Source organism: Bombina bombina, chromosome 6 (assembly GCF_027579735.1).
Source record: "Bombina bombina isolate aBomBom1 chromosome 6, aBomBom1.pri, whole genome shotgun sequence".
NCBI classification, from domain to species: Eukaryota; Metazoa; Chordata; class Amphibia; order Anura; family Bombinatoridae; genus Bombina; species Bombina bombina.
This window is the reverse complement of record NC_069504.1, coordinates 62,000,391-62,022,491: the sequence shown is the minus strand read 5'-3', so window position 1 is coordinate 62,022,491 and position 22,101 is coordinate 62,000,391. Positions and strand designations below refer to the sequence as shown.

The following is a 22,101-nucleotide window of genomic DNA, read 5'->3' as shown; positions in this document are numbered from 1 at the left end:
GATTCCTCAAGGCTAAATATGTGTTAATAATGAATCGATTTAGCCCAAAAAAAGTCTACAGTTTTAATAAGCCCTTGTGAAGCCCTTATTTACGATCGTAATAAACATGGCTTACCGGATCCCATAGGGAAAATGACAGCTTCCAGCATTACATCGTCTTGTTAGAATGTGTCATACCTCAAGCAGCAAGAGACTGCACACTGTTCCCCCAACTGAAGTTAATTGCTCTCAACAGTCCTGTGTGGAACAGCCATGGATTTTAGTGATGGTTGCTAAAATCATTTTCCTCATACAAACAGAAATCTTCATCTCTTTTCTGTTTCTGAGTAAATAGTACATACCAGCACTATTTCAAAATAACAAACTCTTGATTGAATAATAAAAACTACAGTTAAACACTAAAAAACTCTAAGCCATCTCCGTGGAGATGTTGCCTGTACAACGGCAAAGAGAATGACTGGGGTAGGCGGAGCCTAGGAGGGATCATGTGACCAGCTTTGCTGGGCTCTTTGCCATTTCCTGTTGGGGAGGAGAATATCCCACAAGTAAGGATGACGCCGTGGACCGGACACACCTATGTTGGAGAAATAACTTCCTTTTTTTACACAGAGATGTTCAGGTGATATTTTGTGGTCTTTTTATAGCTACTCTGCATCTTTTTTTTTTCATTTAAGGTTTCCTTTGTGCTAGGTAAATATTTTAACCATATATGCAGTGTTTAACAACAGTAATGGCAATAAAAGCACTTACCAATGGTACCAATCATCACACCCATCACAGCCAATCATGGGGCTGCCGTCATCAGCTTTATTACAGCCTGGACAAATCCAAATCTGGTTGCCCCACTCATCTCGGATCTGCAGTAAGCAACAAGAAAATATATATATTTTTTTAAAACCTCCATATTTTAACATTCCACCAAATGATAAATTCCTAAACAAACATTCTTGTCACAAACTGCCCATACATTGCGTGCACTTTAGAACTAAAAGGTAAGAGTCCATTGCAGAAGGCAAGTAAAGGGGAGATCACATTATAAGTGATCTCATGCAGTGTAGGATTTGTTATCAGGCAGGTGGTCTCATGCAGTGTAGGATTTGTTATCAGGCAGGTGACTAGGGAACAGTGTGCAATGCAAATACACATTGGTGCTTGTGGCTGATCAGTACAGGTCACACACTGAACTGGGGAAAGTATCATTTATTACTAGGCAAAGCTAGAATTGTGGGACGGAAATAGCAAGTACACACATTCGGAAAAAATCAAAGTCAGGTAGCATCTTCTGAAATATGCAATATTATCTCTCACCCCACAAACATGTACTCTCAAACTGCCTTTTTCCTGCTCAATGCACACACACATTTCCTTAAAGGGGATATGAAAACCAAAAATGTTCTTTTGTGATTCAGAAAGAGCAAACCATTTTAGAAAAAAAGGTTCCAACTTACTTCTATGATCAAATCTACTTTGTTCTCATGATATTCTGTGTTAAAGAGATACCTAGGTAGTCATCTGTAGCACTACATGGCAGGAAATAGTGCTGCCCTCTAGTGCTCTGAAAATTGGATAACATTCTTACAAAAAATGCTTCCATATACAGCTGCAGAAATGAGCAGGCACCCAAGCCCCTGCTGTTCAACAAAAGATACCAAGAGAATGAAGAACATTTAATAATAGAAGTAAATTAGAAAGTTGTTTAAAATCGCATGCACTATCTGAATCACAAAATAATTTCTTTTTGTTTCATGTCCCTTTAATGTCCTGTATAATGGATACAATTAGAGGATGTCCTATATACAGGGACATTAAGAAATAAAATGCTCTCATTTCTTCGGGCCTGTTATCTGTGCATTAGTATGCCTGGCTAATAGCTTAAGTCTGGGCTTGAACCTGCAACACACTGTAGCTATTGAACAGCACATGGCTGGCGAATCAATTGGGATCGGCATATGCATGTAGCTGCCTTTCATGTCCTGCCCAGGAAATGTTTTTAGTCAACCAGAGCATTTTATATTTACATTTAAAAGTCCCTTTGTAGGGATAATAAGTACAGAGTAATTACAAAGCATTTCTGTTGTGCTGGTATAGAATAACGTATCAGCCGAGTCTTAATGTTTGTAAAACTAATTATCCCCCACCATTTGCTTTATTTGGAAGAGCCAATATGGTCAACAGACAACAAGACTAGTCATTGTCATAAAGTTAGCATAAAGTACATTGCTTCCCAGTTGTTTCCTGATAAAGCAAATTAGGGACATATATAGACAAGGGATAGCCTTGGTCAGTAGGGTGAATTCCAAGCTAAATTATATGAAAGTGGGCAAAATAAAAAATACAAATATATTGCAAAGTTTCCTCATTAAGCATAACATTTTATATAAAAATCTCAATGTGTTTACTGGCCCTTTAAGTCTCAGATGCTCCGTATACAGTCTATTTAGTCATTTCGGTTGCCGTAATAAGAGCTGGAGTGTATTCTGTGGCATACAGACTTCTGACCACCCTACCAAAGAAGAAAGAAAGAAGCTAGTTCCAGCCTCAAAAATGGTTTTAAAATGGATCACACATGATTAAGGACTGATTGTAGGCCCGAAATGATGTTTGTTTCCTGGACGCTGATATGGAGTAATAAAGATCCCTTTTTAAACTTTTCTCTTTCTTTCTTCAGTGGCATTTGGAAGTGGCTAACCCAAGGTCCATGCCCTTTATTCCAGGGGTCGCCAACCTTTCGGACCTCAGGGACCACTAAACTCACAATTTTGAATCTCGTGGACCACTAACATGTTTTTTTTTATATACACACACATACTGTACATAACTAGTATAACCATAGCTTAGTTTACATAATGTATATATATATTTACATATTTTTAAGAATGATTTTTTAGAATTAACTAAATGAATGAGAACTGAGCGAATACTTCCAAATGACAGATGAAGGGCGAGTGCCAACTTTTGAACCGGAAACAGAGAGGCAGAGAGTGGGGGGAAAAATTATGATTAAATGACCATAAGACTTCCAAGTTACCCAGTTAGGAATTATTCAAAACAACTTATGATCATGGACAGACAGAGTCATAAATTAAGTTTATATCAGAAAGCTCTCAATATGTATGTGAGCTAACCACGACTGATGTTACTGGCAATTACTATAATACTGGTGGATATGGCTGATCTGCTGGATGGCAATTACTGGAATTCTGGTAGAATGGCTTTGTGCACGGGAAAATTATTAGAATGAAAAATAATTCATATTTAATAAAAAATAAAAAAAGAAGAAGATGGAGGGGAGGAAGACAAACAGTGATGTAAGTCCATCTGAAGGAAATAGTAAAACTACTACAAAGAGACAGGTAAAGGGAAGAAAATAAATGAAATATAAGAGAGAATTTTTTTTTAATGATTTTTATATACTTTAATTCCACTATTTCAAGCCAAGACTATACCAACCTCTGCTGGCTTAGAATGGAAGCATCTTTCACTGAGCAGCACGCTGGGCGGGAGGAGTTAAAATACAATCTAGCTACGCAAGTTGCGCAGTACTACGCAACGTGCGCAGGGAGATTGCAATTTAACTTCTCCGTCGGTTTTCACTGATGTCCAGCCAGGCACTGTAGGGAGTTGTGGCACGACCGGGGTGACACCATCAGAGGAGATTAATTCCTGCTTGATGGTCTCAAGGACCACCAACATCTTCTCATGGACCACTGGTTGGCGACCGCTGCTTTATACCATAAGTGTGTGATTAAATGATATCACCCTACATGCTACACATTGACAGAATATGTGCAGGAGCTAATTTATATATATGGTGGCTCTCCCTGGTGTGCAACAGGAATGACCAACACCTTTTAAAGAAATATGGAACCCAAAAATTATTTCATGATTCAGACAGAGCATACAATTTAAGTTTTTCCCCCAGTTTACTTCAATGATCAAATTTGCTTTGTTCCCATGGTATTCTTTGTTTAAGAGATATCTAAGTAGGAGTCTGGAGCACTATATGACAGAAAATAATGCTGCCATCTAGTGCTCTGGCAAATAAATAACATTCGTGCCAATCTGCTGCCATATAGTGGTCCAGACACGTGCACGCTCTTGAGATTGCCTCCCTGATTTAAAAAAAAGATACAAAGTGAACAAAGAAAAATTTGAAATAAGTAAAGTAGAAAATTGTGTAAAACTGCATGCTCTATTTGAATCATGAAAGAAAAAAATTGTGTTTCATGTCCCTTTAAGGCATAGGCACTACAGCACTGAATACGGCTTAGCCATTAGACTGTTCCTTCCTTTGAGAGTAATGAAACAAACTAAATATTAAATGCATTAACAAATCTGCAATATGTCACGCTAATTCCTATGGCTGTACCGTACGCCTGTAGAGATGTGTAGGTATAGCAGAGCTGGCCACATGAGGCAACGTCAGGACTAGCACGAAGAAAGGTCTGTTCTTTAAGTGCAGACTGATGCTTTTCATCGGCAGTGTTATATATCAGCGCTGGGGCACATCACAGACCCCGGCCATATGTATTTTGAAATATGTGAGAGAGACTGCACCTTACTTAGCATTTTTACTTATTAGCCAAAGTCTCTATTCAATTCTCTGATAAGATCAGGGATATAAAAAGCAGTTACTGAGTAACTTTCCATTTACTTTATGACATCTCCGTCACATTGAATTAAAGGACAAGTGAAACTAAACTGGGACAGCCGTCATTTTCAAGCTGTACAGTTCAGCAATCACATTCAGTCGCAAAAAGTTCATGAACTATTGAAGCACTTTGACGAAAACAGACTGAAAGATTTCAATTAGCCTTTGTTACTGAACTAACTTGACCTCAAGACAAGATCCAGGATAATAGTATTAGAATATTATCAATTTTAAGGGATTGATTTCACCCCAATCATTTCATTACATCTTAAAAACTTAAAGGCACCGAAGTAAATTTTTTTTTTTTTTAAACAGTAGCTCTTTTAGATGGTTCCTGTAGTATTTATGACAAAATGTAAGTTACAGTATATTCATTCCACTTTGTATTTTTCCTTCTGTAAAGCTGGCTTTACTTTCTACACAAACGTCCAGCATAAATACGCTCTAAGCATTAGCTATAGGCATCCTAATTCGGAAAATAAAACGGACAAAGGAATGCAGGAGATACACTGAGTCTATTGGAATACGAAAAGGCCAATCCTGACCCCTTTAAAATAAAAAAAAAAAATGTGTGCTGCTGCCTTCTTGCTGTTAAATTTACTCTTAAATGATCATTTAAAAGAACATGCCACCCACATATTTTCTTTTATGATTTAGAAAGAGAATGCAATGTTAAACATGTCTCTAATTTACTTATATTATCTAATTTGTTTTATTCTCTTGATATACTTTGATGAAAAGCATATCTAGATATGCTCACTAGCTGCTGATTGATTGCTGCACATAGAAGCATCATGTGATTGGCTCACCATGTGCATTGCTTTTTCTTCAAATAAGGATATTTAAAAAATGAAGCAAAATAAATAAAAGAAGTAAATAGTATTGTTGTTTAAATTTATATTCTCTATCTGAATCATAAAAGAAAGATTTTGGGTTTAGTGGCCCTTTAATTTCTTTCTTGGTAGTGAGAGTCTACGATCCTTACACTTGTGATTACATCACTTGGCCACAAGGAGGCAAAAACATCCTACCAGAGCTTAAAGTCCACAAATTTATGTTGAAAATTATTTTATTTGTCTCAGTAATGCAGTTTTACATCATTCACTACATCCTGGGAACAATAACACAGTGTCCCAGACAATGTTTCATCTTTAAGTGATACAGAAACAGGCAATATACAGTAAATATCAAAGAAAAGCTTTGCAATGAACCTTTTTTTTTTAAAAAAAAAGTCCACAAATTTAAAGGGACACTGTACCCAAAACATTTCTTTCGTGATTCAGATTAAGCATGAAATTTTAAGCAACTTTCTAATTTACTCCTATTATCAAATTTTCTTCATTCTCTTGGTATCTTTATTTGAAATGCAAGAATGTAAGTTTAGATGCCGGCCCATTTTTGGTGAACAACCTGGGTTGTCCTTGCTGATTGGTGGATAAATTCATCCACCAATAAAAAAAGTGCTGTCCAGAGTATGAAACAAAAAAAAAAAGCTTAGATGCCTTCTTTTTCAAATAATGATAGCAAGAGAACGAAGATAAATTGATAATAGGTGTAAATTAGAAATTGCTTAAAATTGCATGCTCTTTCTGAATTACAAAAGAAAAAAATTGTGTTCAGTGTCCCTTTAACCCCTTGAGTGCTAACGACGGCTCTGAGATGTCGCAGTTTTTCCCACTCTGGTGCTAACGACGGCTCAGAGCCGTTGGTAGTACTCTCCCACATTGTGGGAGATCTGTGGGCTCCCACCCGCTCCTACCCCGGCGATCGAGCCTGCATAGTGACAGGCATCGCCGGGGCTTCACGTTTTGCACGGTGACTTCACCGCGCAACTTTATTAACAATTGACAATGCAAAGTATAGAGAAAGGGGGCATGCTGCTTAGACGCCTGTATCTCAGGCATCTAAGCAGCTACAGACCCCCAAGACCCACCATTAGAAGGGTAATCTCCTAACCTTTACAATGGTGTAAGTCTTGGGGATCTGAAAAATAAAATATAAAAGTTAAAAAATAAAAATTTCAAAAAATAAAAATTAAAAAAAACCTTCAATCACCTTAGCACCCAGATGGGAAAGTGCTTAGCACTCAAAGGGTTAATGGGTGGTAAAAAAAAAAAAAAGAGGTAAAGCAGGCACCTAAACAATAGGCACCGCTGCCCTCACAACTTTCCTTCCAAAAGCAGTTTCCGCTGATGAAAAAATATTAAAATGATAGAACTTAGTAAAAGTGTGAAGAGAAGATCAAGTCACAGCCTTGCCCAAGAAGTAGCATCGGAACAAGCTGAATGAGCAGTAATTCTGCCCGGAGGATCTTGGTCAGCTTCCAAGTAAGTTCTGTGAATTATGCTCATCACACAAAAAGGATAAAGACACAGCTGTTGACCTTTGACCTTTACACTTAGCAGAAAATAGCAGAAAATAACATAAAAAGACTAGAAGACTGACGAATCCAGCAATATCTTCAAGCAATGCAATGCAAACGCAGACAGGAGCTCACTGCTAGCTCCAAAGTAAATCCAATAAACAAAGGTGTCCACAGCATAAGCTTCCAAATCTTCTCTTTATTTATGGAAGGATTCAAAGGTACAAAAATAGCAGTAACGTTTCAGGTTACTAAGGGTGTATAACCTGAAACGTTACTGCTATTTTTGTACCTTTGAATCCTTCCTTAAATAAAGAAAAGATTTGGAAGCTTATGCTGTGGACACTTTTGAATCTCTTTCATAGCCTGAAGATAGAATTTTAACGCCCTTACTACATCCAAATTATGTAATAGCCTTTCCTGAGGAAATTTAGGATTTAGTATTAGCCTTGTCCTGATGAAAGGCCAAATAAGGAATTTCTTAAGAAAGTGCTGACAATTCGGAAGACCTGCGTGCAGAAGAAATATCCACCAAAAAAAAAAAAAGAACCTCACACAAAAGAAGTTTCATATCCAGTTTATACATCGGTTAAAAAGGTGGATGCTGCAAAACCTTTAAAAACACCAAATTCAAACTCTATGGAGGAAAATAAAACTTGAACGCTGGTCTAATTCTGTGTAGAGTCTATACAAAAGATTGAATGCCAGGTAAACGAGCCAACATCCTATGAAACAAAACAGACAGTAGAAATTTGGCTTTTTAAGGAACTGGTTGCAAGTCCCTTATCTAGACCGTCTTGTAAAAAATTAAGAATTCATGGAATTCGCACCGATTGCCACGAGTACCCTCACTTAGAACACCAATAGAAATAAGCTTTCCATAACTTTTTATCATAACTTTTCCTAGTCACAAGCTTATGAGCCTGAATCAAAGTTTCCAATCACAGAGTTAGAAAAACCTCTCTGAGAAAGAATTAATCGTTCACTCTCCAAGCAGTTAAATTGTGAGACTGAAGATTCTGATAATAGAAAAGCCCTTGAGATAGAAAATCCGATCTTAGAGGTAATCGCCAAGGAGTAACGTTGGACATCCTCACCAATTCTGCGTACCAAGTTCTGCGAGGCCATGCCAGAGATATGAGAATAGCCGCAACAAGCTCCTGCTTGAAACAAGGCACAACTCATGGAAGAAGATATACTAGATTGAACCTCCAAGAAGCAGTTAGCTTGTCTATCAACTCGGCTTGAGCATCGACTCGGCCTCGAGCCGTACAGTGGTAATTTGCAATTTAGGTGAGAAGTCAGATCATCTATCTCTGGTGTCTCCCACCTGCTCAACACACAGTTGAAAACCTCCTGATTGAGAGACAATTCTCCTGAATGAAGAATCTGATGACTCAAGTAATCCGTTTCCCAGTTGTTCATTCCCGGGACGTGAATGGCTGAAATTATGCAATGATAAGTTTACACCCAAGACAGAATACGAGATACTTCCAGCATAGCTAATGAACTCCTTGATCCTCCCTTATGATTGATATATGCCACCATTGTAATATTGTCTGATTGGAAACGGATACATGGAATAGAGCGTAGAAGAGGCCAAGCTTGAAGCACATTGAAAATTGCTCTGAGTTCCATAACAATGATGGCAATGCAGTCTCTGGAGGAGACCAGACCGACTGGGCCCTCAGATGTCCCCAAACTGCATCTGTGGCAATAATGTCCCACATTGGATGATGGAAACCCATGCCTATTTGAAATCCAACCACCAGCTTGAATATTGTCTGGTGAATTGATACAATCTGATTCAAGAAAGATCTAAATGATCCCCATTCCATTTACGGAGCATGCACAACAGTAAGAGTCTCAGGTGTAACTTTGCAAATGGAATGGAGTCTGAAGCTGCTACCATGAGGCCCACTACTTCCATACACTGTGCCACTGATGGTAAGAGTCCCCTGAAGAACCCTGCAAGCTGATTGACGTTTCGAATTGCGCTGTTCCTTCAGAAACACCTTCAATGTGATACAGTCTATGATCACCCCCAAGAAACACACCCTTGTCTGAGGTGTAAAATAACTCTTTGGGGTGCTGATGATCCAACCATGTCTGTGAAGAAACCAAAGTAACTTCTCTGTGTGAGAAAAACTAAAGGAAAGATGGTGCTTGAACCAAGATATGGTCCAGGAATGGAAATATTGCTATTCCTTGGAGACAAATAAAAGAAAAAAGAACTCCTAAAACCTTTGTAAAAATTCTGCGATTCGTAGCTAACCTGAATTGGAAATGCAGGATCAGAAATACAAAACTTAGGTACTAATGGTGATCTGAACAAATCGGGATGTGAAGATATGCAATTCTTCAGATCTATAGTAGACATGAACTGCCTTAAAGTACTAAGGGTAGAATTGATCTGATAGTTTCCATCATGAAAGATAGAACTTTTAGGAAATTGTTTTATATCTTTAGATCCAATATTGGTCCAAACATGCCCTCCTTTTTTGGGACAATGAAGAGGTTTGAGCAAAACCCCCTCCCCTTGATCTTTTAAGGGAACTGGAGTAATCACCCCATGTTCCTTAGGCTTTGTACACAGAGTAGAAAAGAGTTTCTCTTTTCTGGGTTTTTGGAAATCTGTGACAGAATAAACCGTCCCTTTGGAAGTCTGGACCTGAAGCCTATTCTGTCTATGACCCAGGGTTCCTGAACTGACTGTTTCCAAACTTCTTAATAAAAAGCTTAGTCTGCCCCTTACCAGAGCCAAGTCTGGAAAAGAGGATGCAACTTCATGCGGTTTTAGAGTCAGAGGAAGATTTCTTGTGTTTTTTTTAAAACACCTATCAACTGAATCTACATTGCAACCTTTATATGTGATTATCTAAACCCCACCAGTATTACTGTGAGGTATAGATCATTCTATCAGGAACTAGTATTACATGTGTTCAAGCACTAACTATCCTTACTAACATATACTGCTACATGAGTCTTGAGTAAAATGTCATTATAGTAGATGATATATGCACACTCAATTTGATCGTGTACATATACAGTACACTTTATACCACTACTATATATGACCTGTTAATTATACTGAGGTAGTTATATCTACACTATCTATTTATATCAGCATACCATACTACTATCTCTAAATACTAAGATAATGTAGTAAGTTTATTGACAACTCAATATCATCTATTCCCAAAGCACATTATTGATTAGGATGTTGGCCCCTTACTATTAATGAGCTCCCCCATTTTTTTTTACTATGTGGCCCAACTAGATGTGAAATTTAAAGGCACAAACATTATTGTTCATGTGACCGCATATATTATACTGGTTGCCATAATTGTTTTTATTTACTATCCCATTTTTAAATGATTTAATAAAAGTTAATTTTATTTAAATTGTTACGCCTCACTAGTCTGGGCAAAGAGGGCTGGAACGCATACTTTAGTGGATCCTTCCTTTAATCCACATAACAATGCCATGTTTAAAAGGGACACCTTGCAATGACAAGACGTTTCTGTTGTTTTGTTGTAGAATAACATATCAGCCAAGTCAAAATGGTTTAAAAAAAAAAAAAAAAAAAAAAAATTTTTACTATAATTATTTTTCACTAGTTAAACGCCACCCAACATTTGCCTAATTTGGAAGAGCCAATCCGGGCTTTAGTCTGCAGACAACAAGGCTTACTATGGTCATAATGTTAGTAAAAAAACATAATTTATGCTTACCTGATAAATTTATTTCTCTTGTAGTGTGTTCAGTCCACGGGTCATCCATTACTTATGGGATATATTCTCCTTCCCAACAGGAAGTTGCAAGAGGATCACCCAAGCAGAGCTGCTATATAGCTCCTCCCCTCACATGTCATATCCAGTCATTCGACCGAAACAAGACGAGAAAGGAGAAACTATAAGGTGCAGTGGTGACTGGAGTTATAATTTTAAAATTTAGAACCTGCCTTAAAAAGACAGGGCGGGCCGTGGACTGAACACACTACAAGAGAAATAAATTTATCAGGTAAGCATAAATTATGTTTTCTCTTGTTAAGTGTGTTCAGTCCACGGGTCATCCATTACTTATGGGATACCAATACCAAAGCTAAGTACACGGATGATGGGAGGGACAAGGCAGGAACATTAAACAGAAGGAACCACTGCCTGTAGAACCTTTCTCCCAAAACCAGCCTCCGAAGAAGCAAAAGTGTCAAATTTGTAAAATTTGGAAAAAGTATGAAGTGAAGACCAAGTTGCAGCCTTGCAAATCTGTTCAACAGAGGCCTCATTCTTAAAGGCCCAGGTGGAAGCCACAGCTCTGGTGGAATGAGCTGTAATTCTTTCAGGAGGCTGCTGTCCAGCAGTCTCATAGGCTAAACGTATCATGCTACGAAGCCAAAAAGAGAGAGAGGTAGCCGAAGCCTTTTGACCTCTCCTCTGTCCAGAGTAAACGACAAACAGAGAAGAAGTTTGTCTAAAATCTTTAGTAGCCTGTAAGTAGAACTTCAGAGCACGGACCACGTCTAGATTATGCAAAAGACGTTCCTTCTTTGAAGAAGGATTAGGACATAATGATGGAACAACAATCTCTTGATTGATATTCCTGTTAGAAACAACCTTAGGTAAAAACCCAGGTTTAGTACGCAGAACTACCTTGTCTGAATGAAAGATCAGATAAGGAGAATCACAATGTAAGGCAGATAACTCAGAGACTCTTCGAGCCGAGGAAATAGCCATCAAAAACAAAACTTTCCAAGAAAAAAAGCTTAATATCAATGGAATGAAGGGGTTCAAACTGAACACCCTGAAGAACTTTAAGAACCAAGTTTAAGCTCCACGGAGGAGCAACAGCTTTAAACACAGGCTTAATTCTAGCCAAAGCCTGACAAAAGGCCTGGACGTCTGGATGCTCTGCCAGACGTTTGTGTAAAAGAATAGACAGAGCTGAAATCTGTCCCTTTAGCGAACTAGCGGATAAACCCTTTTCTAAACCCTCTTGTAGAAAAGCTAATATCCTAGGAATCCTAACCTTACTCCATGAGTAACTCTTGGATTCGCACCAATATAAATATTTACGCCATATCTTATGGTAAATTTTTCTTGTTACAGGTTTCCGAGCCTGTATTAATGTATCAATAACCGAATCCGAAAACCCACGCTTTGATAGAATCAAGCGTTCAATTTCCAGGCAGTCAGCCTCAGAGAAATTAGGTTTGGATGGTTGAAAGGACCCTGAATTAGAAGGTCCTGCCTCAGAGGAAGAGACCATGGTGGACAGGACGACATGTCCACTAGGTCTGCATACCAGGTCCTGCGTGGCCACGCAGGCGCTATCAGAATTACCGATGCCCTCTCCTGTTTGATCCTGGCAATCAGCCGAGGTAGCAACGGAAATGGTGGAAACACATAAGCTATGTTGAAAACCCAAGGGGCTGCTAATGCATCTACCAGCACCGCTCCCGGGTCCCTGGAACTGGATCCGTAACAAGGAAGCTTCGCGTTCTGGTGAGATGCCATGAGATCCAGATCTGGTTTGCCCCAACGACGAATCAGTTGAGCAAATACCTCCGGGTGAAGTTCCCACTCTCCCGGATGAAAAGTCTGGCGACTTAGGAAATCCGCCTCCCAGTTCTCTACGCCTGAGATGTAAATCGCTGACAGGTGGCAAGAGTGAGACTCTGCCCAGCGAATTATCTTCGAGACTTCCAACATCGCTAGGGAACGCCTGGTTCCCCCTTGATGATTGATGTAAGCCACAGTCGTGATATTGTCCGACTGAAATCTGATGAACCTCAGCTTTGCTAACTGAGGCCAAGCTAGAAGAGCATTGAATATTGCTCTTAATTCTAGAATGTTTATTGGGAGGAGTTTCTCCTCCTGAGTCCACGATCCCTGAGCCTTCAGGGAATTCCAGACTGCTCCCCAGCCTAGAAGGCTGGCATCCGTTGTTACAATCGTCCAATCTGGCCTGCGAAAGGTCATTCCTTTGGACAGATGAACCGGTGACAACCACCAGAGAAGCGAATCTCTGGTCTCCTGGTCCAGATATAGCAAAGGGGAGAGATCTGAGTAATCCCCGTTCCATTGACTGAGCATGCATAGTTGCAGCGGTCTGAGATGCAGGCGCGCAAATGGCACTATGTCCATTGCCGCGACCATTAAGCCGATTACCTCCATGCACTGAGCTACTGATGGGCTTGGAACGGAATGAAGGACACAGCAAGCATTGAGAATCTTTGATAACCTGGACTCCGTCAGGTAAATCTTCATCTCTACAGAATCTATAAGAGTCCCTAGAAAAGGAACCCTTGTGAGTGGTAACAGAGAACTCTTTTCCACGTTCACTTTCCACCCATGCGACCTCAGAAATGCTAGAACTATCTCTGTATGAGACTTTGCATTCTGAAAACTTGACGCTTGTATCAGAATGTCGTCTAGGTACGGAGCCACCGCTATGCCTCGTGGTCTTAGTACCGCCAGAAGTGAGTCCAGAACCTTCGTAAAAATTCTCGGGGCCGTGGCTAACCCGAAGGGAAGAGCCAAAAACTGGTAATGCCTGTCTAGAAAGGCAAACCTCAGGTACCGATAATGATCTTTGTGGTACCCTTAGGAATTTGTTTAAGATCTTTAAGTCCAAGATTGGTCTGAAGGTTCCCTCTTTTTTGGGAACCACAAATAGATTTGAGTAAAATCCTTGTCCCTGTTCCGATCGCGGAACTGAGTGGATCACCCCCATGATTAAGAGGTCTTGTACACATTGTAGAAATGCCTCTCTCTTTACTAGGTTTGTCGACAACCTCGAAAGATGGAACCTCCCTTGTGGAGGAGAGGTTTTGAAATCCAGAAGGTATCCCTGAGATATAATCTTTAACGTCCAGGGATCCTGCACATCTCTTGCCCAAGCCTGGGCAAAGAGAGAAAGTCTGCCCCCCACTAAATCCGTCTCTGGATAGGGGGCCCTGACTTCATGCTGTCTTAGGGGCGGGAGTAGGCTTTCTGGCCTGCTTGCCCTTGTTCCATGACTGGTTGCCTTTCAAACCTTGTCTGTAACGAGCAGTAGTTCCTTCCTGTTTTGGAGCGGAGGAAGTCGATGCTGCTCCTGCCTTGAAGTTACGAAAGGCACGAAAATTAGACTGTTTGGCCTTTGGCGTGGCCCTTACCTCCCGTAATGTCAGCAATAATTTCCTTCAAGCCGGGCCCGAATAAGGTCTGCCCTTTGAAAGGAATGTTAAGTAGTTTAGACTTGGAAGTTACATCCGCTGACCAGGATTTAAGCCAGAGCGCTCTGCGCGCCTGTATGGCGAATCCGCAATTTTTAGCCGTAAGTTTGGTTAGATGTACTAAGGCATCTGAAACAAACGCATTAGCTTGCTTAAGGGTTCTAACTTTGCTCAAGGCCTCATCCAACGGCTCTGTGCGAATCGCCTCTTCCAGAGACTCAAACCAGAATGCCACTGCAGCCGTGACAGGCGCAATGCATGCAAGAGGCTGCAATATAAAACCCTGTTGAACAAACATTTTCTTAAGATAACCCTCTAATTTTTTATCCATTGGATCTGAGAAAGCACAGCTATCCTCCACCGGGATAGTGGTACGCTTGGCTAACGTAGAAACTGCTCCCTCCACCTTAGGGACCGTCTGCCATAAGTCTCGTGTGGTGGCGTCTATAGGGAACATTTTTCTAAATATCGGGGGAGGGGAAAAAGGCACACCGGGTCTATCCCACTCCTTACTTATAATTTCTGTAAGTCTTTTTGGTATAGGAAAAACGTCAGTACACACCGGTACCGCATAGTATCTATCCAACCTACACAATTTCTCTGGAATTGCCACCGTGTCGCAATCAATCAGAGCCGCTAATACCTCCCCTAGTAACACACTGAGGTTCTCAAGCTTAAATTTAAAATTTGAAATTTCTGAATCCGGTCTCCCCGGATCAGAACCGTCACCGACAGAATGAAGCTCACCGTCCTCATGTTCTGCAAATTGTGACGCAGTATCAGACATGGCTCTCGTGTCATCAGCGCGCTCTGTCCTTAACCCAGAGCTATCGCGTTTGCCCCTTAATTCGGGCATATTATATAATACTTCTTTCATAACATTAGCCATATCATGTAAAGTGATTTGTAAGGGCCTAGATGTACTAGGTGTCTCAATCCTACGCATCTCCCGAGCGGGAGACGCAGGTACTGACACGTGAGGAGAGTTAGGCGGCATAACTTCCCCCTCGTTGTCTGGTGATAGCTTCTTTATCGGTACAGATTGACCTTTATTCAAAGCAATATCAATACAATTCGTACACATCGTTCTATTTGGCTCCACATTAGCTTTTGAACATGATGAACAAACAGTTTCCTCTGAATCAGACATGTTTAAAACAGACTTAGCAATGAAACTAACAAGCTTGGAAATCACTTTCAATAAGTTTACAAGCAATATAAAAAACGCTGCAGTGATTCAAAAATACAGATATAATTAAACAATTCTTAACAAGAATTGTATTATTAGCAGAGGATTGCACCCATTAGCAAAAGGATGATTAACCCCTCAATACCCAAAACGGATAAAACAGATATCAATTAAGATTTAACGCTTTTAATCACAGTCAGCACACTGTCACAGATCTGCTGTGACTGATTACCTCCCTCACAAATGAAATTTGCAGACCCCTGAGCTCTCTAGAGACGTCCTGGATCAAGGAGGAAGAAGCAGAAAGACTGTGTAATAATTTTAACTGCGCAACAAGGCGCTAAAACAAGGGCCCTCCCACTCCAATCACAACAGTGGGAGCCCTGATATAACGGTTTCCATGCAGAAAAATATGTTAGCCATGTGGAAAAAAATCATGCCCAAAGCGATTTATCACCAAAGTACCTCACAAAAACGAATAACATGCCAGTAAACGTTTTATTAAAACACAACATTTTTCAATGTCATGCAAAGCTTTCACTAAGCCTGCTACCAGTCGCTACCACTGCAGAGAAGGCTTAAGTATTATTTCAGTGTTAACAGTATTTTCTCAGTCAAATTCTAGTCCCTAGAATATAACTCGACTGCGCATACATTTATCAGCCTGATACCAGTTGCTACTACTGCATTTAAGGCTGTACTTACATCATATGGTAACAGCAGTATTTTCTTAGTCAATTCCATTCCCAGAAAATAAAGTACTGCACATACCTCATTTGCGGAGGACCCCGCATGCTATTCCCAGTTTCTGAAGTTACCCCACTCCTCAGAATGTCGAGAACAGCCAGTGGATCTTAGTTACGCCTGCTAAGATCATAGATAAAAAACGCAGGCAGTTTCTTCTTCCAAATACTGCCCGAGATAGAAAAACAGCACACTCCGGTGCCATTTAAAATAACAAACTTTTGATTGAAGAATAGTTAAGTAAAAACTCCAGCTCCTCTCGCGACCTCCTTCTTTGTTGAGGGTTGCAAGAGAATGACTGGATATGACATGTGAGGAGAGGAGCTATATAGCAGCTCTGCTTGGGTGATCCTCTTGCAACTTCCTGTTGGGAAGGAGAATATATCCCATAAGTAATGGATGACCCGTGGACTGAACACACTTAACAAGAGAAAAGTAAATTGTTTTGCAGTTGTTATCTAATAAAGCCAATTAGGGAAATGTATGTAGCAGGGTTAGCCACAGGAAGTCACTGGGGTGCATTTTAAAGGACCACTATTGCATAAAATGTTTCATTATTGAAAGTGAAACATTATTGCAATATACATTGATTATTTAATTTGCTTCCTTTTGCTGAAACATACATCTGGAAACATTCATATGTTTAGCTTAAATACCTGTTAAATAACAAAGGTGGTTTAGCACTAATTCAGCTTAAAGGGACAGTCAACACCAAAATGTTTATTGTTTACTAGCCATTCCCCAGCTTTGCACAACCAACATTGTTATATTAATATGTGGGTACGAAGATAGTGCACAGACGAGAGAAGTCGAAACTCTTGCTTTTACCAGAGGCTGCTTCGGCGTCTCTCCCGGAGCGAAGCAGACTATCAAACTCAGCGTTTGCAGTGGACATATATATAAAAAAAAAGGATCCCCTTTACTGGTACGGCCAAGGTGAGGGAGATGAAAAACTTTGAAGAGGCACATAAAATATAACGCATACCTTTATTGTGGACGGTAAAAACAATCACAGCAGTTGAAAACATGGCAGTGACCAGGAAGCGTAGGTACTATTGGAGGGTGACGTCATCTGATGCATTTAACGCCTTGCTGGCGCTTTGACAAAGATCTTTGATCACCTTGGCCCAATGTACCCATGCACATTTCAATTTTGACCTTTCTATCCCTTTAAAGGAATATGAAACCTACACTTGACTCAGATAGAGAATACATTTGAAACAAGCTTCCAATTTACTTCTATTATTTTGCGTTGTTCTCATGGTACCCTTTGTTAAAGGAGCATCAATATACTACTGTGAGCTAGCTGAACACATTGGTAAGACAATGACGAGAGGTAAATATGTGCAGCAATGAAACAAAAGCTAGCTTCTAGGCCCTTAGCCTACCTAGCTATGCTTTTCATCAAAGAATACCAAGAGTACTAAGCAAATTAGATAACAGATGTACTAACTAAATAAAAACAGATTGCCCATTCATTTACTGTATTGGATGAAGGCTGTTGCTTAGCATACTCACCACGTAAGTGCTGACTGTCTCTGTTACAACACTCCTGACAGGTCCTTTAGCATTTCCGGCACTTGCACCTGAGGCAGGAGGTACAGGATTTGGTGCTGGGGATGCAGCGGCTGCAGCTGGAGCTTGCGGCACAGGAGGAGGGACAACCAGAACAGGTGCAGGAGCTGGAGACGGTGCCGGCGGAGGAGGTGATTTGGGAAGAGGAGTTGCAGGAGCTTGTTTAGCCTCTGGAGCAGAAACCACTTTGCTGATGACACTAAAAATATAAACAAACATACAAAGTGAGTGTTTTAAAATCAGATTTATGCACGTTCTAAAACAGGGGCCTTCTTGATGAATCACAATATTCTTTGATACCTTTAAACTGACAATGTACTCAAGTAAGTAGGGTGATGAAAGTTATATTCTAAGCTGCTGCAGAAACGCCTTAAAAGGGACACCCAATTCAAAATACATTTTTTATGATTCAGAAAGAGAATGCCGTTTTAAGACACTTTCCAATTTACCTCCATTAACAAATGTTGCAGTGTCTTTTTATGCATGCACTTTCTGGGGAACAAGATCACAAGCTCACATGGTATACATATACTAGTCTGTGATTGGCTGATGTCTGTCACATGATATAGGGGGGCCGGAAAATGGGAGAAAAAATAAATTTTCCAGAAAAAAAATGTACTGCTCATTTGAAATTAAGAGTAGGTGTTAAATCAGTCTTTTTATTATGCACTTGTTAAGTATGCAATTCTACTGCATTTAATGGTCCTTTAAGAAATGAGCTGAGCTTTATCTCTCAGTGTGGTTGATTGCTACGGCTGTCTTGTTTGCATAGCGTGCCTATAGCCAACACTGCCGTATGGAACAGTATAAGTGTCAGCTTCAACCGGCAGAAGCAGCTTTCTAAATGGCAAAATACATGTAAAAAAAAAGAGCCACTGGTAAATAATATAATATACTCCAGCTGATACAATGGGTCATTGGGACCACATTAAAGGAGAGAAATTGCTGTATAACACTATTACACAATGTCCCTTTAAAGAATATTTACATCAGCCAACATCTGTTGAAGACAAACAGATTAATTTCTGTTATAAATATGATAATATGATAGCTCCTTACAGTGCACATATTCAGGAACAAGTTTGGACCAAGGGCTTGATCAGCAATTACACCTATTGTTATACTGATTGCTAAAACTACAAATAAAAAAATTATATATATATACACACATATACATACTGCACGATTAACCGCAAGAGTACTCGATTTATTACCCCGCCCACTATAATGTCACCTATGACATACAGGAGGGCTCCGCGGCAACCACATGCGGGTATAAGGGGGGTGGCAGTGACAACCAGTGCTGTACTAGCACATGGTGACTGACTGAGCTCAGGCTGAGAGGCTGCCGTGTCAGATCTAGCTGGAGGGATAGCCGGCCATGCAGTGCTTAATGGACTAGCAGCGTTTCTTGTCCGGTGCAGCAGCAAGCACAGCGATTCCCTCCAATCATTAATAGAAATCTTGCCAGCAGGATGCACGGGCTGCACGTCCAAATACTCCATTCAAAGTATTTGGGTGCACAGACCATGCATCCTGCTGGCTAGCTTTCTATTCATGGTGGGAAGGAGCCGCTGTGCTTGCTGCTGCACTGGACAAGAAAACGCTGCTTGGGGGGCCGTTAAGTGACTGTGGTAGGGTTGTGTAGTGGGACTCACTTGGCATAGGTCACCATTGCAAGATAAAGAGCTCGTCTTCTCTGCATTAGAATCATACTGCAAACTATAGAGCTCAGTTGGCTTACTTTACACTATTATTGTTTGCTATAGAGAAATTACTGCAGAGTATAGAGCTTACTCACATTTCATATAACCGATTAGTACTGTTGCTGATTTGTGGGTGCAGTGCTAGGTCCCTCTAATCATTTTACCCCACATATTCTCTATGCAAGGCAGTGCCATTTTTGTTTGTCCATTCTCTTATATGATATACTGCACAAAATAGAATATTACTGCATGCTATAGAGCATGATTACTTGCAATATTTCTACAGGCACAGAGATTGCTTACTCTAGAACTAAGAATATTACTGTATTTTATGAAGCTTGCTTATTTTATAATAGAACATTAGTGCTGCAAGTTGAATGCATACAGTGTAATAAAATAATACTGTAGGTTATGATTATATATATATATATATATATATATATATATATATATATATATATATATATATATATATATATATATATATATACACACACACACACACACACACGGTTAGTATTTTTATTTTCCCAGAGTGTACTGGACATTAAGAACGTACATTAAGATTCTGTAGTCTTAAATACATTTTTTATTGAAAAATGAAGGTGTTATAGTCATTTATAAGAAAATCTCGATTAAAGGGACAGTCAAGTCCAAAAAAACTTTCATGATTTAATTAGGGCATAAGGCATGTAATTTTAAACAACTTTCCAATGTACTTTTATCACCAATTTTGCTTTGTTCTCTTGGTATTCTTAGTTGAAAGCTAAACCTAGGAGGCTCATATGCCAATTTCTTAGACCTTGAAGACCATCTCTAATCTAAAGGCATTTTGATAGTTTTTCACCACTAGAGGGCATTAGTTCATGTGTTTCATATAGATAACATTGAGCTCATGCATGTGAATTTACCATGGAGACAGCTCTGATTGGCTAAAATGCAAGTCTGTAAAAAAAAACTGAAATAAGGGGGCAGTCTGCAGAGGCTTCGATACAAGGTAATTACAAAGTTACGTTTATAATTATAACTCTGTTGGTTATGCAAAACAGGGGAATTGGCAATTAAAGGATTATCTATCTTTTAAAACAACAAAAATTCTGGTGTTGACTGTCCCTTTAAATCGCAATCGATTTTTTTTTTCCCCATATCGCCCAGCCCTAAAATAAATAAATAAATATATATATATATACATACATATATATACACATATATATATATATATACACACATATATATATATATATATTGCTGGATGTCCCATTTTTTTGTAGACACTAGAAACACAGAGCAGAACTGCAGCCTCATCTTATTCCCAGACTTGGCTAGCTTTTGGTATGATTACTTGTGAATAGCCGGTAAACACCAGCATAACTACAGTGAACAAAACCGTATAAACCTCTCTGATCTGATCATGCAGACACACAAACATTTCTCAAACTATTTTGAGTGTATCATTTAGAGAAACTTACATGTGGGAACTACCCAGATGTACATTATACTAAAGAGCCATTCTGTACTGATAACTTTTATCTCTGAGATGAAGGGGCGTCTATCTCTTTCAGCTTCCTACATTGAAAGACATTACAAATATTTGCTAATTCAAGACTTCCTTCCTCAAACGATTCTAGAACCAAGACGACCTGGCAAGCACAAAGACAAACGTATAAACAGTACCCTCTAAAGCTAAATGTTTCCTGCTGACTTCCTTAGTGGTGTCAAGTACAAACTAACTGAGCTTTCTAAATACTAAGTCACAGGTTCTTTAAAGGTTACACAAAGGCAAGAAACCTGGGCCTATTTACCAGAGGATTATAGATTATTTACAGTTACAGAAGCTCCCTTAAAGGGACAGTGTACTGATTTGTTACCCCCTATCTATTCACAAAACCTTTCCATATGTGTGTGTATAATATATATTATGATAGAGGTACAATTATATTACCAATTGATCTGCACTGTAACAACATACACATTACTCTACTGGCAACTACAAAATTCAGTTTTTTTTTTAATTTTTTACTGAGGTTTACAATTAGTTACAGACATTTCGAAGAATATTCACATCTCCACTGGCAGAATTCAGTTTTTGCGCAGATTTATGGCACTCTATTAAAGGGACAGTCTAGACCCAATACTTATTCTTTATTACTTAAGTACATGAAACTTTGAAATAACAATCGTTTGCTAGCAGCAGTAAATGACTGCCAAGCTCCGCCCACAATTCCCTTCTTGTATGACAGTTTAGCAGTGCATGTTTAATATTTTTCAGATAGCTATTTCCAAATGCGCATGCACAAACCAGTGTGTGCAAGTAGGAAAACTTATTCAGGAGTCGATTGTGATTGGAGAAACTTAAAGGGACAGTCTACTCAAGAATTTTTATTGTTCAAAAAGATAGATAATTCCTTTATAACCCATCCCCAGTTTTGCATAACCAACACTGTTATATTAATATACTTTTTACCTCTATGCTCAACTAGAGTTCTTACGCGTCATGGGGAATGTCGTTTCAAATCATTTGGGGTACCAAGGTTAGCCATCACTTCGCCATTTAGCCATTCTCTGGTATATAACAATAAGTAATAAAACATTATGTATTGGGTCTAGACTGCCCCTTTAACAGAATATACAGTAAGTGCAATATGTCTGTTTTTA

The 22,101-nt window shown here is 39.4% G+C and overlaps 1 protein-coding gene across 2 annotated transcripts in view; it reads right to left on the bottom strand.

Annotated features, from left to right (window-relative positions):
- Positions 1-22,101, bottom strand: part of TAF3 (TATA-box binding protein associated factor 3) — a 398,541-nt gene that overhangs the window by 7,604 nt on the left and 368,836 nt on the right. For both annotated transcript variants that reach the window (XM_053716436.1, XM_053716437.1), the window contains exons 5-6: positions 17,684-17,939; positions 751-857 (exon numbers count right to left, since the gene is read on the bottom strand). In XM_053716436.1, coding sequence (XP_053572411.1) covers positions 751-857; positions 17,684-17,939 — 363 coding nt within the window. The remainder of the gene's footprint in view (positions 1-750; positions 858-17,683; positions 17,940-22,101) is intronic.